The following is a 17,334-nucleotide window of genomic DNA, read 5'->3' on the forward strand; positions in this document are numbered from 1 at the left end:
CAGTGTGGCTGTGGGGTGGGGTAGGCCTGGGACGGTACGGAGGGCGGGAGCACCAACAGTGCAGTTTGGATCTTTTCCTGTAAGACATGGTGATGGGCATGTTTGCTTTTAGAAAAGAAAGGAATCTTAGGAGGAGAAGAAACTTGAAATAGAATGCCTGTCATTTTGCAGTGGAAGCTAATGCACTAGCCACACGGCCCGAACCAGAGCGGTGGAGTAGTGAGTGGATCACAGAGGAAGTGCCATTCAGAAGGTTGAACCAACAGGGCTTTCCACTCATTGAACACAGAGACCGAAAGAGAGAAATGAATCGAGGATTTGCTCTAATTTTGTTGACTGGGTGAATGGTGATGCCATTTACAGAAAACCACAGTGAGACAAATGGTTCTGTCCCCCAAGTCTAGGGCCTGGCGAACTGCGAGTCTTGAGACCCTTGCAACGAACTTCGATAGGATGGGACACTAACTCTCAAAAAAAGAAGATAGCCTTTTTTTTTTTTTCTGTTTTTGTCATTTTGAAGACTAATTTTTTGTTTTGTTTTTTTTCTCATCTATTCCCTGATCATATTTCAAGGTTTTGTTTTTACTCATCAGAATGACAGGAAGTTTCAAAGTGTGTTTCCTTCAAGTTTGGCCTCAACCTTATTTTCAGGATTAGGCGTTTGTTTTTCCATTTGCCTCCATGACAACCAAGCCCAGAATTCCTATATATAGTCATGCAGCGCCCATTGTCCCCCTGGCCATTGTAGCATAATCTTGTGCATCCAAGCCAGAGAGTTCCACTGATGATGGAAGATGAGGAGGTGCCGGAGTCCTTGGCCTGGAGATTTTCAAGGCATAATCAAAAGAAGGAAATAAAATAGCGTGGCTGCCTCTAGAGATTTATGTTCCCCTTTAGACACTATCCAGGAGGAGTTGAAATGGCTCGTGTTCCATAGCTTAGTTTCTAGCACAATTTCCTTTTGGAATGGCCCACAGATAGAGAGCATTTTTGAGACTCTTCAAAGGAATCGCTTGGAAAGTTGCATCGATGATTTGTAGTTGGTGGTATTCTTCTGGATGCCAAGTTCTGCTCTGTGTTAACAGCATGAAGTAAACAACAGGTATTTTGAGAAACAAAGGGCGTTAGAGAGTAAAGTATCAAAAGGATTCAGATAGAACCTAAGAAAACTTATTAAATAAGTAAACTTTTGGGGTCTATGAATCACCTTCAGAGTGTATTGTTTTCATAACTTACAATGATAGGTGGTGGTTGAATGGATAGATGGACAGGCAGGCCTGGATTTAATAAAGTTGTCCACAAATTCAATCCAGCCACATTTTCATAAGTACCTTTGTTTCCTAAGTACCTTTCTTTATGAAAGGACTGTGAGTATCTGTGACTGTAAAAAGCACGTGAGGTCCCGTTCCTGCCAGTCTGAAGTGTAAGCTCCCCAGGGACCCTTGGTTTTTTTCACTCATGTATCCCAAGTGTTTAGAGGTACCTGGTACATAGGAGCCTCTCAAATAAATATTTTCTGAATTAATAGAGAATTGCGAGCAAATATAGACTGATATAGTAGAGACTCTATTATTTGATGTAATCAATACCTACCTTCCCAGTTAGAGGTGAAAGTTTCTAAGTGCAGGGAATCCTTTTTAAAATGCGTTATGCATTTTATTTTCACCTGCAAAATAGATTCATTCACCAGGATTGTGGTGTAAGGTCAAGCGTACGTATTGGAGTCCTTCAGTTGAAGTTCCCCATTTCCTCTCTTGCATAAACCACAGGCACCTACATTGTGTCATGTGCTACTTCCAGATCCAGTTTCTTTTAAGTAGAGTGGTAACTTAGACATTTGTGGAACAGTCTTAGAGCAGAGTCCTTCTAGATTTTTATGTTCTCAATCTTTTATAGTTGGTCTTGCCAAAACATAATTTGACAGAAATTTTTTTTTTAGCAACTTGACTTTATCAAGTCTTTCCAAAGCGTTCAATGTAGCTTTCATAGAAATGACACTTTATGCCCATATTTCATCATTTTAGGTCATATTAATTACATCGACCAAGCTCAGTAGCAAATATAACAGGTACAAAGAGGTCTGGGAGCAAATCCAGTGGGTTGTTGTTAGCATGAGCTCAACTGTTGGAAGCAGGAATGGATGCGCCTGCTGGAGGGTGGCCCGCAGCACCAGCCCAGACAGGACTGCCATCGGTCTTCTTGGGTCAGGATGTTTGAAGGTCAGAGGCATTGATCTGGCTGGATGTGATGGTAGAGATTGCTTCGGGGAACGTGGGAGTGTAATGTGAGGTGTAATGAGATCAGGGCGAGAATCCCGGTGTGCCTAGGCAGACAGAGCTCTGAGGAGAGCAGCGTCCCCTCTGGATTGTTGGGAAAAATCATCACAGATGACATTTCAGCTGAGCTCGGAAGGGTGGGTAGGTATTTGCCAGGCAAAAAGAGGAGGGAGAGCACTTACTTGCTAGCCCTGGTCAAGGACTCCCAATGGTGAAATAGGCAGAATGTGCAACTGGGAATTGGGAACGAGCTAGAAGTGAGGCTCAACGCCTGCTCTGGGGCCACACTGAAGAGCTCTGCGTGCTGCACTCAGGAATCAAGGTCTCGCCTTTGGGCACGGCAGCATCATCCTATCCTAACCGTGTGAGATAACATGTGGCCTGTAGGTCTGGACTAGAACAGATATCTGAGGAAGGATGACCGGACAGGAGGCTGTTTGAGCTGCCTGTGCAGGATATGAGGGCCTGAATGAAAATGGGAAGGGGAGGCTAGAGAGGGAAGTGGTTGGAGCGGAGTGTGACACAGGTCTCTAGGACGGGGTACTTGGCTCAAGTGCTGCCGCCAAGGGCAGTTGGGAGGAAGAATCTCGCAGCGGAAACTGGAACGAAGCAGTGACCCATTCACTGACATTCAGACACGTGGGCAAAGGAGGAAAAGGGCAAAGAGGAGGTGGGTCTTCAGCGCCTTGGGTTTAAGGAGTCTGACATTTTTTTTCAGCATTAGATGAAGACTCAATCATCTCAGAGCTGGCTGGGTTCTCATGGCGGCAGGATTCTCTCGTCCCCACAGATACCTGGGTCACTAGAACAGACGTGAAAACACTTAGGCTATTTTTGTCTTTTGCCTACGTTTATTAGCAGTTGTGTGCAAGAAGTTGCATGGCATTCCAGAAGTTTCCTGGCTGTTAACTAAAGTAGGTCCAAGCAGAGATCACTGGGTGGACTAGTCCAGCCTGAGGCATTGGTGGCTATGAGAAGCCACTATAATTTTTCAGAAGCATTGGGGAAGGCTTTTCAAGGCAATAGTCTGTCCCTTTTTGAAACAGAACTTGTTTGGGGGTGCTGAGCTGGAGACCACTGGGCTTGGCTAGAGGCCCCTGGTCCATATGTAGGCAAAGCAGTGTATCCCTTTGGTCTGTGGTGGCCCTACAGCTGGCTGTCACCTCAGGAATTAAATTACATCTTTAATTGCTCTCTTGTTAGATGTTAGTGTGCTCTTCTCCAGTTTCCTATGACTTCTTGACTGGATATAGTGGGCTGTATTTCCACCATTTTGGGGTCCCATACTTTGGATATTTACAATCCTTGCAGTTAAATTATCCACAGGTAGTATTCTATTTCTGGTTCCTTCTACTACCAAACTTGAGTTCCTAAATCACCTGCTTTTCTAAAGAAAATTACAATTCAGGCATTATTTTGAACTGTCTGTATTACTTTAGAAGATTTTAAATTCTCCCTCATGCAGTCTACCCCCGTCTCAGGTGTACATATTTTTCCATTCAGAGTCATCCTCCGATCTTCGTTCCTTCTCCCTTTCGGAATTAAGTGACGTTTTCTCATTGTGAATAAGAATGGAGTTATTTCACTTCTATTTATGACTTAAGATGCAAGTGTGGTGAATTGAACGTTCCAGCATCTTCATGTCTCGTGTTGACTTCATTCATGAACACACTAATACTAGTTATTCGTGGGCACTCAAGTTTCTCCTGACACTCTCCTCCTTCTCCTTCCATCATCCATCAGTCACCACGTTCCGTTTTTGCTTCTTCTCCACTAGCTCTTTGTGGTTGCCTCTATTAAGACGTTTATTTCTTTGCATTTATCACAATCAGTTATTTATGTGTCCATCTGAGACGGTGAGCTGCTTGAGGGCAGGAACCAAGTCCTGTGCCCCAGAGCTGAATCTCCTGTTGACTTAGATGCTCAGTAAATATTTGCTGAACAAATGGATATAACTGAAGCATTTGCCCCCCTAGGCACCCCTAATTTGCTTACCTAAGGTCCTTTGTCTTTTATTTTCTCCTGGTACTTGGTTCCTGCTGACCAAAGAGCCTGCCTCCCCAAGCCTGCAGGAAAATCTAGCTCAAATGGAATTAAGTGTGGTTGCTGGCACCAAGATCCTTCTGCCACTTTTGTACCTTCGCTCACATCCTCTCCGTGGAGCTGCAGAAAATTGAGAATTGATCTCCTCGTATAGCTTCCTTTTTAGATCAGTCGGTGCCTAAGGGGGCTGTCCTCTGCAGTGCCCACAATTTACTGGCCAATTGATTCTTACTCTTCCTTATGTCTCCCTTAATCTTGCAATAGTTAAATTCTCCTGCTACTGTTCAGTTGTTCTCCTTGCCTCTTGTATTCCTTCAGTCAGTGGAATAAGTTTGCCAGACGTGGAGAAGGCCTGTGTTGTCACAACAGCTCTGCTCACCTGACCCCTGCTAGACTCCAGCTCTGAGAAGATACCCGTCGTGTCATCTTTGACTTTGACTCCCTAGAGCCCGCGCATAGCCTGGCACTAAGATGGTGTTAACTACATGTTCATAGGGGCACCTGGGTGGCTCACTCATTAAGCGTCTGCCTTTGGCTCAGGGCCTGATCCCGGGATCCTGGGATTGAGCCCCGCATCGGGCTCCCTGCTCTGCTGGGAGCCTACTTCTTTCTCTCCCACTCCTGTGTTCCCTCTCTTGCTAGCTGTCTCTCTCTGTCAAATAAATAAAATCTTTTTTTTTTTTTTAAAGATTTTATTTATTTATTCGACAGAGATAGAGACAGCCAGCGAGAGAGGGAACACAAGCAGGGGGAGTGGGAGAGGAAGAAGCAGGCTCATAGCAGAGGAGCCTGACGTGGGGCTCGATCCCATAACGCTGGGATCACGCCCTGAGCCGAAGGCAGACGCTTAACCGCTCTGCCACCCAGGCGCCCCTAAATAAATAAAATCTTTAAAAAAAATAAATAAATAACTACATGTTTGTAGCCTCAGAATATTCAAGAACACTTCATTCTGTCATGCTTATTATACTCCCAGAGTTCACTTGTTTGTCATTTGCCTTTATAAAATCAAATTTCTTGTGATTGTTTCTGTGCTGGCTAATTTTTAGAGAAAAAGGAAGGAAAAAAGACCCTTGAACTGATAGTCACCTGGGTTTGGCTGGCACTGTGGGAGGTGGACTGTAGCAAGAAGGAACCTTCCATTTCTCCACGATCATGGCTAAGTGAGAGCGCTGGGAGGTTTCATCTGGAATCCAGCCCTTTCCCTGGCTCAAAAGCCTGTCCAAGGCCACCAGAAAGCATCCGTCTCCCATCCGTGCTCCTTTCTTTCCCAGCCAAATCCAACCTGTGGAATTTCAGAGCAGTGTTACTTGAGGGCAATTTATCAGGCATCTATGAAAGCCTGGGCCGGTGGGTGTCTGATTCTGGGTATCTGCTGTGTTCTCCTGCATGGCCTGCTTATAGACTTGTCTCCTATGTGATCCCATGTTTTCGTTTTTATAAAGCATCTTAAAATTTTGGATATTCTTTTTTTTCCCCCATGAAACTTGCTTTATTTTTCCCCCCACATGCTCTGAAAGGCTTATTTTAGTGTTTTCTTTCACATCCTGTGTACTGTTCTCTGTTTTCATTTCTGTCTATTCTAGTATTATTTTCTCGACCATTTCAGTTTTTCTGCCACCTTTTCTCCTCTCTGCTACGTATTTATTGTTGATGGACCACTCAGATGTTCTTTCTCGTTCTTCTGACTTGTATCACGGGATCCAAGGTCACTACTGGGTATAGATGCCTGATGGGCAAGACTCAGATTTTAGAGTCAGACGAACCGTTGTTCAAATCTAACCTCTCCCTCTTACTAGCCATATAACCAACCGCCTCAACTACCTACTGGGTGAAATTGGGATGAGAACCTATAGTGCACACCGTTGTGAGAATTAATTGCTAGCTGTTCAATAAATTCCAAACCCATGTCTATAAGTACCATGACCGTACATGCTAAAATTCTAGTTTGATCCTGATTTTATAAAATATTATTATTTTTATAGACTGTTTACAAAATGGATAGCTACCCGTGACTTAGATTTATCTTACAACCATAGCTGTATCTGATAATTTAATTTCTAAAACTTTTCATATAAAGAAAGTCACAGGTTAGAGAATTAAACTCCTAGATGGCAGGCATGTCTCAGGGTTGGGTTAGGAACGTAGGGACCAGCCTGGTGTCTGTTGTTGGTTCCACTGTAAGGATTACTGGCCATCCGGTGATAAAGATAAGACCTGGGTGGCCACGTTGGGTTCAGTTTCCCCCTGGACTCACAGCCCTGTGCTTCCGCTGCTATATTTCTCAGTGACCGCAAGCATGGCTGTCGAAAACATGGAGTTTTTTCACTTTCTGTAAGCTCAGAATAAAGAAAATAGTCTTTTTTTTTTTTTTAAAGATTTTATTTATTTATTTGACAGAGATAGAGACAGCCAGCGAGAGAGGGAACACAAGCAGGGGGAGTGGGAGAGGAAGAAGCAGGCTCATAGCAGAGGAGCCTGACGTGGGGCTCGATCCCGTAACGCCAGGATCACGCCCTGAGCTGAAGGCAGACGCTTAACCGCTGTGCCACCCAGGCGCCCCAAGAAAATAGTCTTAATGATGATTTTTAACCTCCGTGACGGGTCCTTCACTACTGACAATCTGTTTGCCTTTCTAACCGGGGCACAAAAACGACCCTCTTCCTGTTCCTCAGGCTGTGCCTCGTGAACGAGCTGGAATGTTATGTAGCTTAGCAAGTGGGCTTTTTTAAGATCGGTGGAATCATACACGCTCACGTCTTTGTCACTTTAGTGCCCAAAGTGCTAAAATTGTACATTATTCACAAACTCCCAAGTGAGAGAGAATGAGAGAGACATAGTGTGTCTTGGCACCAGAGAGGAAAGTAAAGCTCTAAGAAGACCCAAAAAGTTGTAACCTGGGCATTATTACAAATGTACCCTAAGCGGTGGGATTTGCCTATTTTTGTGAATAAACCTGTCCATCTGATTTTAACCAGGAAAAAAAAGGAATTCATATCACGGTACATACGGCTGTTCCTTTTGCGTCGCCATTTACGAAGGAAGGGCGCTGAGCCCCCCTTTCTTGGAATGCTTTCCCTCACCACTTCCTGCATTTCTGTTTCTTCAAGTTTCATGTAACATATATATACCGAAGTTAAAATTTAGAATTCGTTTTTTGGGATGGATGGAATAAAATGCAATAGACCCTAGAGACAAGAAAAATGTGTTAAATCAAAGGAGACTCCCTCCAAGGGAAGGAGGGAGTCTCCCTAAGAGATTAGAGCAGGTGTGAAGTTGGGGCGGGTGGAAGGTAGGGGAAGATGAATTTACCTGGCTTATGATCAGAGTCTGAACAATGGGGTTCTTTACAATTCTGTAAAGGGGATCGAAGCTGTCGGGGGCCTGTGTCTGAGGTGACGACCAGCCTCCGTGCTGGCCTGCAGGACTCGCCGAGTTGGGTGCTGGGTCTTGAAGGGAGCTGGAGGCTGCTTTTTGAGAAATGGGCCGTTCCTTGGGATGCTCATTTTGGTGTCTGGGTAGATTGGTGGGCGGCAGAGAGCTCATGGGCAGTGGGACCCAGCTTCGGCCTTGTTGGTCCCAAAATTTCCATCCTGCAGAGCAAAGAGCAAACAAGAGGACAGGGGCTTGTGGGGGATGCTGGTGGGGCAGTGCCCAACCCGCAGCTCAGGCCTGTGTTAACAAGAGAGGCAGAGTGTGTTTTGTGCTTCCTTGTGCGTGTGTTTTAAGCAGAAACTAGTCTTGAGAGCTTAAATAGAAAACATCTTGAACAATCCATGCAGTGGTAAACAAACCTGCTATTGAAAGGAAGAATGAGAAGTTGACAATTGCATTATTGTGATCCTGAGTGGGTTCATCAGCTAGGGTTGAGGAATAAAGAAACCAGAGATAAAAGCCTTGAGTAAAATGAGTTCGGTTGTGTCATTCCTTTCTTCCTTTGTCTTCAGTTTACACCTGGTAATGAACCCGTGGAGGCTCAGAGGTATTGTTCAAGTTTCCTTTTGTTTTATTTTTGTGTGTGTGGCAGGTTTGTTTACAATTTCCAAAGGGGTTTTCTCTCCATCTTGAGGAATACGAATTGAGGAGGGGGAGGAGGAGAACAAGAAGGGAAGGTATTTTAGTATTTTGAAGACAGGAGGTGGCCTCACAATCAGGGAGGCTGCTCTGGTTTTGTTTTTCTTCTCAAAGAGGCCAACGGGTTGGATGGTACTGGTTTCATCAAATACGGGTTTTACAGAATTCCTCCATGTCCTGCCTCGGGGAATCGTGCTTTGGAAAATTAAGTGTCCATCAAATCAGGAGGAGGCTGGTACAGTTTCAGTCCCCTTTTCCCCCTTGCTTTTTGAAAGGCTTAAAAAAAGAGCCCTTTGTTTTCTTTTCAAGGAAAGTTGCACTGGAATTCATCTATGTGGTATTCACGGACCTCATTGTGTCATTCGTAGGCAGCTGTAGGTTCTGCAAGACAATGTTGCCCGATGCGTAGCCTCAACATTCAAAGCAGCGTGTTGGGGAAAGGTTCAAGACCTTTCTCTCTCTTATTTTTTTAAGAAACCGAAATTTTCCCACCTCCCACCCAGATCAGATTTCTCCACCACATGCCACGGAAGCTCCTCGGGGTCAAGATTTATGGCCGTCATTTCCGACATTTTCCTCCACGTTGCAAACTTTGAAATACCTTTTAGGGAAACTTATTTGGAATTTCATTTTAATGGGATTTATGAATAAATCTCCATCTTAATGCTGACTAAGCTTTAAACATCCATTCCAGGAGAACGCTATTAGATCTTTAGATTTTAAATTTTAAATCACTTGACTGTGAAGGCATAAAACATTTTTATATTTGTGAGTGCCATGTGTGTGAGCATTTCTGTTAAAGACCTTTTTTTTTTTTTCTTTTTTGTGGGGAGGGGGTTGGCTTGAATAATTCTGGGCTGCAGAGGCAGCGATATTACATCATCTACTTGCCTTTCCCGCGTCGGTCCCTATGTGCTTTCTGCGCGTTTATCTGTCTCCCCTGCAGGGACGGCTGGCTCTTCTGTGGCGGCCGGTGCCACGCCGCCATTTCCTTGAGACCACAGTTGACTTTCTTCCTTCACTTTGAAACCTTTCCCGTCAGAGTTGTATTTTTAATAAAATCTGGGTCGTAGGATGTCAGTGAAGACGAAAGGTGGATCGTAGTCATCTTAAAAAAAAAAAAAGTAGTCCAGAGTAACGTCGGGGTTCTCACGGGTCAGAGCCGCGCGGCGTCCCGGCGTCCGGTTGATCTTCCCCGTCTGTCCGCAGACTCCTCCTACTCGGAGCCGCCCGATGTGCAGCAGCAGTTGAACCACTACCAGTCCGCCGCGCTGGCGAGGAACAACAGCCGCGTCAGCCCCGTGCCTCTTTCTGGGGCCGCCGGGGGTGCCGAGCAGAAGACCGAGGCTGTTCTTCACTGCGAATTCTGTGAATTCTCCTCTGGCTACATCCAGAGCATCCGACGCCATTACAGGGACAAGCATGGCGGGAAGAAGCTCTTCAAGTGCAAAGACTGCTCCTTTTACACAGGCTTTAAGTAAGTGGCATGGAGAACCGCCTCGAAAAACAAGGGGGCTGTGCGTGCTCCGCCCCCCACCACACTCTTCCCTGCGCTCTCCTACCCGGGGTTCGGGGAGGACCCTGCCCATGGGATCCTACAGGGATCGGGGCCAGTCTTCGCCAAAGGAGGCTAGTTCCAGAGGCTGCTTTGGGGTTTGTGGAAGGGGGTTGAGGATGAAGCACTCGCTATGTCAGAACGAGTTCAAGTGTTAGGGCAAGTGAGCAGCCAAGCAGTGTGAGATCATGGTAAGGGATTTCTCTGGCCCAGTGCATGAAGCAGTGAGTGTTTTTCCCTTCGGAGGACTGTCCTCCCTTTTTTAAATTTGTCTTAAGGGGAAAAAAAAGAAATCTATGTTTTTGAAAGCAAAGTCAAAGCCAAGAGAGAACATCCAGCAATTGTGATTTCCCTGCTACCTTTATAGAAAATTCCTGTTTCTCAAGATCATATTGTCAAAAGACACCCAGAGAAACAAGATTCCAGCACTGTGAAGACTGGAACTGAGCAGTTGTAGAGAGATTGTTCCTATCTAGAAAGAGATAATCCAAAGCCACCTTTGCGCTTGTGTATAACAGAATGATGAACTCAAAGAACGGAGTGCTTCCTGTCATGTCATCTAGACTCTTGTTATTTAAGTGCATCCTGTGCGATGCTGTTTAGGTTAGTGGATATGAGCGCAGAATGTGGAGCCTGGCTACCTGGGTTTGAATCCCAGCTTTGCCACAGACTGGCTGTGTGACTTTGGACAAGTCCCTAAGCTTCTCTGTGTCTCCTGTTCCTTATCGGCAAAATAAAGATAGTGATATGACCTCACTTATAGGACTGTTATGAGGAGTAAATGAACCAATATATCTAAAGTGCTCAGAATAGTGCCTGGTGCAAAGGAAACACTAATAAGTATTATAATGTCATAGAAAGCTATTATAATAATATAATATTAGATGCTCTATTACAGGGGTAAAGCTATTATTATCTTCCTATTGCAGTCAGGACCTGAGCCTTAGGCCACTCTAGTACTTCAAGACAGACTCCACACGGCAAGGCTGGCAAAAGTAGGCTTCACGGCCAACAAAAAAACAGTCGGAAGGAGAACAAGGTTTTTTTCCACCAACACCTTAGTTGCTGGGATTTGATGGGAAATGTGTTACTTCTCTGACCATTAATTGGGTTCAGTTGTTTTTCAGATAAATATGTATGTGACCTTAGAACTGAGAAAAGGCTAAAGACCCAGATAACAAGGGCCCACTGACAGGTGTACATGTTCCCCAGAGAGAAGCACTTGAGTTAATAAGAAGGGGACCTTGCCCATTAGACTCTTGGTTTCATCCATTTTTATGAGACACTGAAGGCTTTGTAAATGATGAAGTTTTGAAAAGGATGGAGGGGAAGGCAACAATAGCCTTCCACCTTTAAGGTGGTACAACAGCTCGGAGTTTAGTTTACCTGGTCATCAGCCGCCATGATGTCCCAGCAACTTGCTCTCCCCACCCTGACCTGCGCAGAGTCACATAGGCCGCTGGGAAATCAACCTGACTCTAGTCCCTCTCCTTCCAAGCACAGTGAGAAATAAGTTCTCATAGGGATTTTGGCTTTATGTTTTTCTTAGACAGCTTCTCATCTTCAAGGATAAAGTGTTTGGGGAAGTCCATTTCTTTTCAGAGTAAGCCCTGACCCCAGCCAAGTGGCAAAAATTTTCAAAAAGGAAGTTAGCACTGCGTGACAGGGTTCAGCTAGTGGATGAGTGACCAAGGAGCTTGTGGTTAGCAAACTTGATGAACGACTATGGTTTGGGCCCTCAAGCAGGGGGTGTTTGAACGGCATGCTCTCTTGTCACACTCATCGCCTCTCTCCCCCACCTCTCTTCCAGATCTGCTTTTACTATGCACGTGGAAGCTGGGCATTCAGCGGTTCCCGAGGAGGGCCCCAAAGATCTTCGCTGTCCTCTCTGCCTCTATCACACCAAATACAAACGCAACATGATTGACCACATCGTGCTGCACCGAGGTAACCTTCCTAAATGTGGTTTTCTTGGGGTAGAGGGCTGTGGGTGGCGTTTCAGGGACGCGCCTCTCGAGGTGACCGCTTTGCCCCAGTCCCTAGCTCCTCACCTTCTCTCCAGGGAATCACAGTAAATGACCACAGTGATAGCCCACGATAAAAACCCCTTCCTGCCACAAGGATCTGCTCCACTTGGAGCGAGGCAAAGGTGATGGGTTTAGCAGTGAACCTTTCTCTGGGGCTTCCCAGTGTGAGGGATTTTCACATTCAGATTCCTCTGCCCTCACCACCTCGCTAAGGAAAGAGCGAATGAGAAACAGAACGGGTGGGTGAGGGTTCATTATAAAATGCGAGGAGCTATCTGGTTACAAGCAATTTGTTGGAGGGACACCAAAATGATGACTTCCAAAGCAGAGCGTGGAGTTTCCCATGAAATGGGTGGAGAGAGAAAAATTCTGAAAAATAAAAGTGGTCTTATAGGTATTAGAAATCCCAGAGGCTTTGGATTGAAGTTCTGGTTTTAAGGCCCCCTGTATTGACCTGCTCTCCCATCTGTAAGAAGAGAGGACAGTCTAGCCTGTGAAATAACGCACCGAGGGTCTAGTGCCTTCTGTGGTGGATGCATACTGGGTGTTCTGTACATGTTGCTTCCTGTTGATAAACAGGGATAGTTCTTTCAAGTTCTCTTCAGTTTTTCTTTCAGTTGAGTTTACTCTTGGCCAATTAAAACACTGTTAAACAACAGGCTTCCTCCGCATTGAAAGGAAAAATATGTTTATGTAAAAACTACTTTGTCCAAAGAAGATTCCAGCTAGAGGTAGATGGGAAAAGATGACCAGAATCCTGGTCGCCAGTCTCTCGTGCTGTTTCTGTCCACTGTTCTTTCATCTTTCTTTCGTGCCTTCCCTCCCTCCTCGTCCCCCTCTTCGTTCCTGCCTTCTTCCTTTGGCCTGTAACCTCAGGAGGCTTTTCCATGTTTGCCACGTGGGCCTCAGAAACAGTGAGTGTGTCTTCTGCTGTCCTGTTGAGACGTCACTTACCCTGACATGCTAGATATTTTTGAAGCATTTTCGAAAGTTTCCGGCACGTCCCCAGCGCCGCTGTCTCAGACCATTGCATTTTGTGACATTTTGCCCAGGTCTGCTGCACACCGCGTGGAAGGCCCCGTTTAGCACCCTTAGATCTCCTTCCTCCCCAGGCCACTCTGAGGAGACGTGAGGTGGCTGCTGGCTGGGGTGTCCGCCTGCAAGTAGAGGGAAGCAGTGTCGGAACATGGAGGCAGGAATTCTTGGCCAGATTGGCCCCACCCAGGGTTCCACCTCAGTCGCCTGGCTTCTCTGGTCCCCCAGCCTATGTGTGGTGGTGGCTCCGTGCCCCCCTCACAGGGTGGGGAGAGGCCATGAGTAGTGTTGCTGCCGAGCGGACAGAAACGATGAGAGACCTCACTTCTGTGGTTGGTTCCCTCTGGCTTTGCATGCTTCTGCCTTGTGGGCTCAGAGCTTCAGTGTCTAAGGAGCTCACTGATTTTCCTTTCGTTAGCTGAGGCTTCAAGAAAGGGGTGTGGGGGTACATAGAGTAAATGCTAAAGCTGAGAAAGGCCCTTGGAATGTTGCACTTGACACCAAGTCACTTCCATCCAACAACACCGTGAGGGCTAGTATTTTTACTTGTGTTCCTGCTTTGCGTGCATGATACATGAAACTGAGAAAAACTGCTTTTTCTTTGATTTAGTAAAGATATTTGTGCACAATGATAGGATTAAAACAAATGGGAAATTGGGGCAAATGCTGAATAAGGAGAGACCGGTTGCACGTCCCCTGGAGGTACAAAGACACTAACCAAGGGTTTGGTGACCAGTGAACGCCATGAGGTGCTGTGCACCTGCTAGCCGTGGGCTGCGGGTCTGGCTCTGAGAGCCCAGCCTCCCTCCCCCTCTGGAGAGGAGAAAACAGAATCCGTTGGCTTTCAAGTGTTTGTTAGACTTTTGAAATTGCGTTCAGGAGATTTTCAGGAATCCTAGACAACGAAACCCGAAAGTGGGGTCTCCGAAGGGGAGCATGTGCGATCCAGTGTGCATTACCCCACCACAAATACGGTGGGAAGTCCCCCAGGGACGGGGAGAGCTGGCCAGTTGATCCGGAGTCACCCGTGCGCTCACAGTGCTGCGAGTCCACTCCGGGCCACTGATCCCATGACCCATCCATCATACTGCCTGTCACGGGTTACTTACAGTCTCTGCTATTTATTTATAGAGGTAATTTATGTTGAAAGAGCTGTCTAAACATATATATAAATAAATAAATACCGTCCTTATCAGGGTTGGGAAGTGCACGATCTAGAACGATGGGGCGTTTGAGGATCGGCAGTAATAATGACAACATTAACAACAACAAATCACTGTCACTGATTGTTGACTAGGACAGGTGCTGTACTGAGTGAGTCCAGTTTACAGAATTCTCACAAAACCCTAGATGGTGTGGGTATTACTGTTATTCCCCCGATAACAAGAGTAAAAGGTTCAGAGAGACTGTGTGTGATGCAAGATCCAAATCACTAATAAGTGACCCAGCTGGGCCTGAACCCAGGCTTGTCTGCCCCACAGCGCATGCCTGTAACCACCAGGAATCCCTGTCTCTCCCTTGGGAGGGTGGTTGGTGTCACCCTGTTGAGCGTTCTAGTGGCTTGTGGCAGCTGGGTCTGAGGACAGAATCATCTGTGGGGCTGGAGGTAGAACTGAGGACCACGGAACCCCAGACGTCTGGGTGCCTCAGGGCAGCCGTGTTTGCCGTCTGTGTCCCAGCCTGGGTTTGGTGTCCCATCTCAACCCAAAGTGGCATCTCCGTGGGAAGCTGGTCTTGACAAGTCAAGAGATAGGGCTGGGTGTCTGCCTTGTCATTTCGAGTCGGGGCTGATCTCAAAGTAATGAGAGGTGGCTCTTCCTGCACCTGCGTTTTCCTTGCTCTGGGGATGAGGAAACATCTCTGGTCTCTGGGGCCTGTGGTAAAGGGAACTTTCTGAGGCCTTGCTTAATTAAAATACTTGGGATGAAAGGGAAGAAAAACAACTTCTGAACTGGCCCTGAGACTAAGATACTGCTTGCAAGAAGAGTTGCCTTAGCTTTTTATCCCAACAGAATGATATATTTAAATAGGGAGGAAAGGGAAGAGAATTCACTTCACTCATGGGAAATCTGAATAAGAAGTGATCATGGGTTTATGTGGGCTGTGGCAAAGGAGCACACTGTGTGTCCATGCGTTCAGTAAGCGTTCATTACTTGCTTGTGACATGCCGTACTATGCTGGGTTCTTGGGCAAGATGAGGCGTGTGAGACCTAGGACCCGCCCTCCTCCAGGAGAAGAAGCATGTGCTTACGTCTCCGTAAGGTGGTGAGTGGTGGGTATCTAGGAGATTCACGGTGGCAGCTGTTTGTGTTTGGGGTAGAGAAAGGTGGTGGAAGGGTGGCTTTCAAACTGATCCGTGATGACATTTCAGCAGGCAAAGAAGATTGAAGTTGGGGTGTATTAGTTTCCTGGGTGGCTTAAAACAACAGTGTACGGTCACTGCTCTGGGGCCTGGAGTCTGATATCAAGGTGACAGTTCCCTCTGAAGGCTCCAGACAGAAATCCTTCCATGGCCCTCCCTTGCTTCTGGTGGCTCTTGACATCCTTGCCTTATAGCTGCGTCCTTCCAGTCTCTGCAGCTATCCTCACGTGGCCGTCTTCCCTGTGTGTGTCTTCTGTCTACCCTCTCCTCTCCTTCTAAGAGTACTACTCATTGAATTTAGGGCCCACCCCAAACCACTGTGACCTCATCCTGACGAGTTACATCTGCAAAGACCTTATGTCTCAATAAGGTCCCATTTTGAGGTTCTAGGTGCACTTGAATTTCGGGGGGACACTGTTGGACCCACTACATGGGGAAGTAAATTAGGTAGGTGGGGAGCAAGATGTGTTGACAGAGTGGTGTTCGAGTGTTCTGAGGGGGGCTGCAGGGAATGGGGGCAAGGCTGGTAAAATGTGTTCCAGCCAAATTAGGCAGGGCTTGGATACCACTGTAGGAGTTCAAACTTTACACAGTAGACAGATGGGAAACCAGGGTACCTGATGAATACCAGCGTAGCACAGATTGAAGCCAAGGATTGGTAGACCCATTTCTTTGAGGAACTTAGGTCAGAGCAACATTTGGTGAGATTGGCCATGATTGGACCAGTTTGGAAAGGGAAAAATGAAGCCCTAAGATTTTTTTTGAAGGAAAAGTTTGGAGGTAGGATTTTTGGTGGATTTTCATTCAATGCAACAGATATTTATTGAACATTCACTACATGCTAGCATTGTTTGAAGCTGTAGGGATACAGTCATGAAGAGTCAGGCAAGGTCTGTGCACTGAAGGACCTTGAACCTTAATGGGAAGAGAGACCGGGAACAGGGAATAGTTTCATGAGTACATTTCCACTGAGTTTATTAGTGTATCACCATCATTGGAAGCACGATGCCTCATGCACAGACGGCTTCGCCTGTATGTACCTTGCACACTGATGGTGCACCTGGAAAATAGGGTACAGATTGAATTACAGGGATGAAATACAGTTTTGCCAGATATTTTTAATTCTGAGACTTTGTAATCCCTGATGCTGGTCTCCAGTTGGCATATTAACTTAAAACTTCTGCTTCCCAGCCCATAACCCCAATACGTGGGCAAACACTGAATTTAACTGAACCCTGAAGGTGGATATCTTTTGGGAACAAAACTAATCTCCCTTAATTTACCTGATCGGTATCGCTTTTCTTAAGAGAAAAAAAAAAAAAGCTACAGTGTGATCGCCAGCCTTTCATTTTATTCAGTGAAATTAATCATTCCCTTCCATCCCCACCAGATACTTTTGCCCGTTAGAATTAGAGGTGTGGTTCCCAGCTTTCTCTGGCTTGACGGTGGTAGCCTGGCTAACATCAGAATTAATAACTTCTTACCAGGACCTGTTGTCCTTACATTTATGTGTATCCGTTTATGGTCATGTTTTGGAATAATTGTTTTTTAGAAACTATTGTTATTTTCTTAATGGCTTTCTAGTACTCAGCTTTTGTCACGCGTTTGGCCAAAAGTAATGGGTGGGGCTTTGGTTTGGCCCAAAGAGGGTCTCAGCCCTTGAGCAGGATCATTTGCATACGGAGTTTGTTGGCGTGAATGACTTCCAAATCTCTCCCTGCTTCGTTCAGACTTGGCATGTTGTGGGGAGGAAACCCAAGTGTGTTGTGGTTTGCCTTTCAGGAAGAATTTTTCCTTGGTGATTCTGGACTCCACAGTGATGTGGTTTTTCTCTGTCTTGAGCAGAAGTGACCCTCCGCCCTCCTGGTAGTTGCAATTCGGCAGATTTTTCCACTGATCACCCAGGAGTTTGACAGCACACCCTTCTAGGCTCTCTTGCACCTCAGTTCCCGCAGGCTTCCG

General features: G+C 46.1%; 1 protein-coding gene across 1 annotated transcript in view; it reads left to right on the forward strand.

The window, feature by feature from the left end:
- Nucleotides 1-17,334, forward strand: part of ZNF462 (zinc finger protein 462) — a 130,533-nt gene that overhangs the window by 88,608 nt on the left and 24,591 nt on the right. Inside the window, 2 exon segments of the mRNA XM_002916448.4 lie at nt 9,603-9,870; nt 11,759-11,895. Of these exon segments, the coding sequence (XP_002916494.4) occupies nt 9,603-9,870; nt 11,759-11,895 (405 nt within the window).

The sequence above is a fragment of the Ailuropoda melanoleuca genome, chromosome 7 (assembly GCF_002007445.2).
Source record: "Ailuropoda melanoleuca isolate Jingjing chromosome 7, ASM200744v2, whole genome shotgun sequence".
Taxonomy (NCBI): domain Eukaryota; kingdom Metazoa; phylum Chordata; class Mammalia; order Carnivora; family Ursidae; genus Ailuropoda; species Ailuropoda melanoleuca.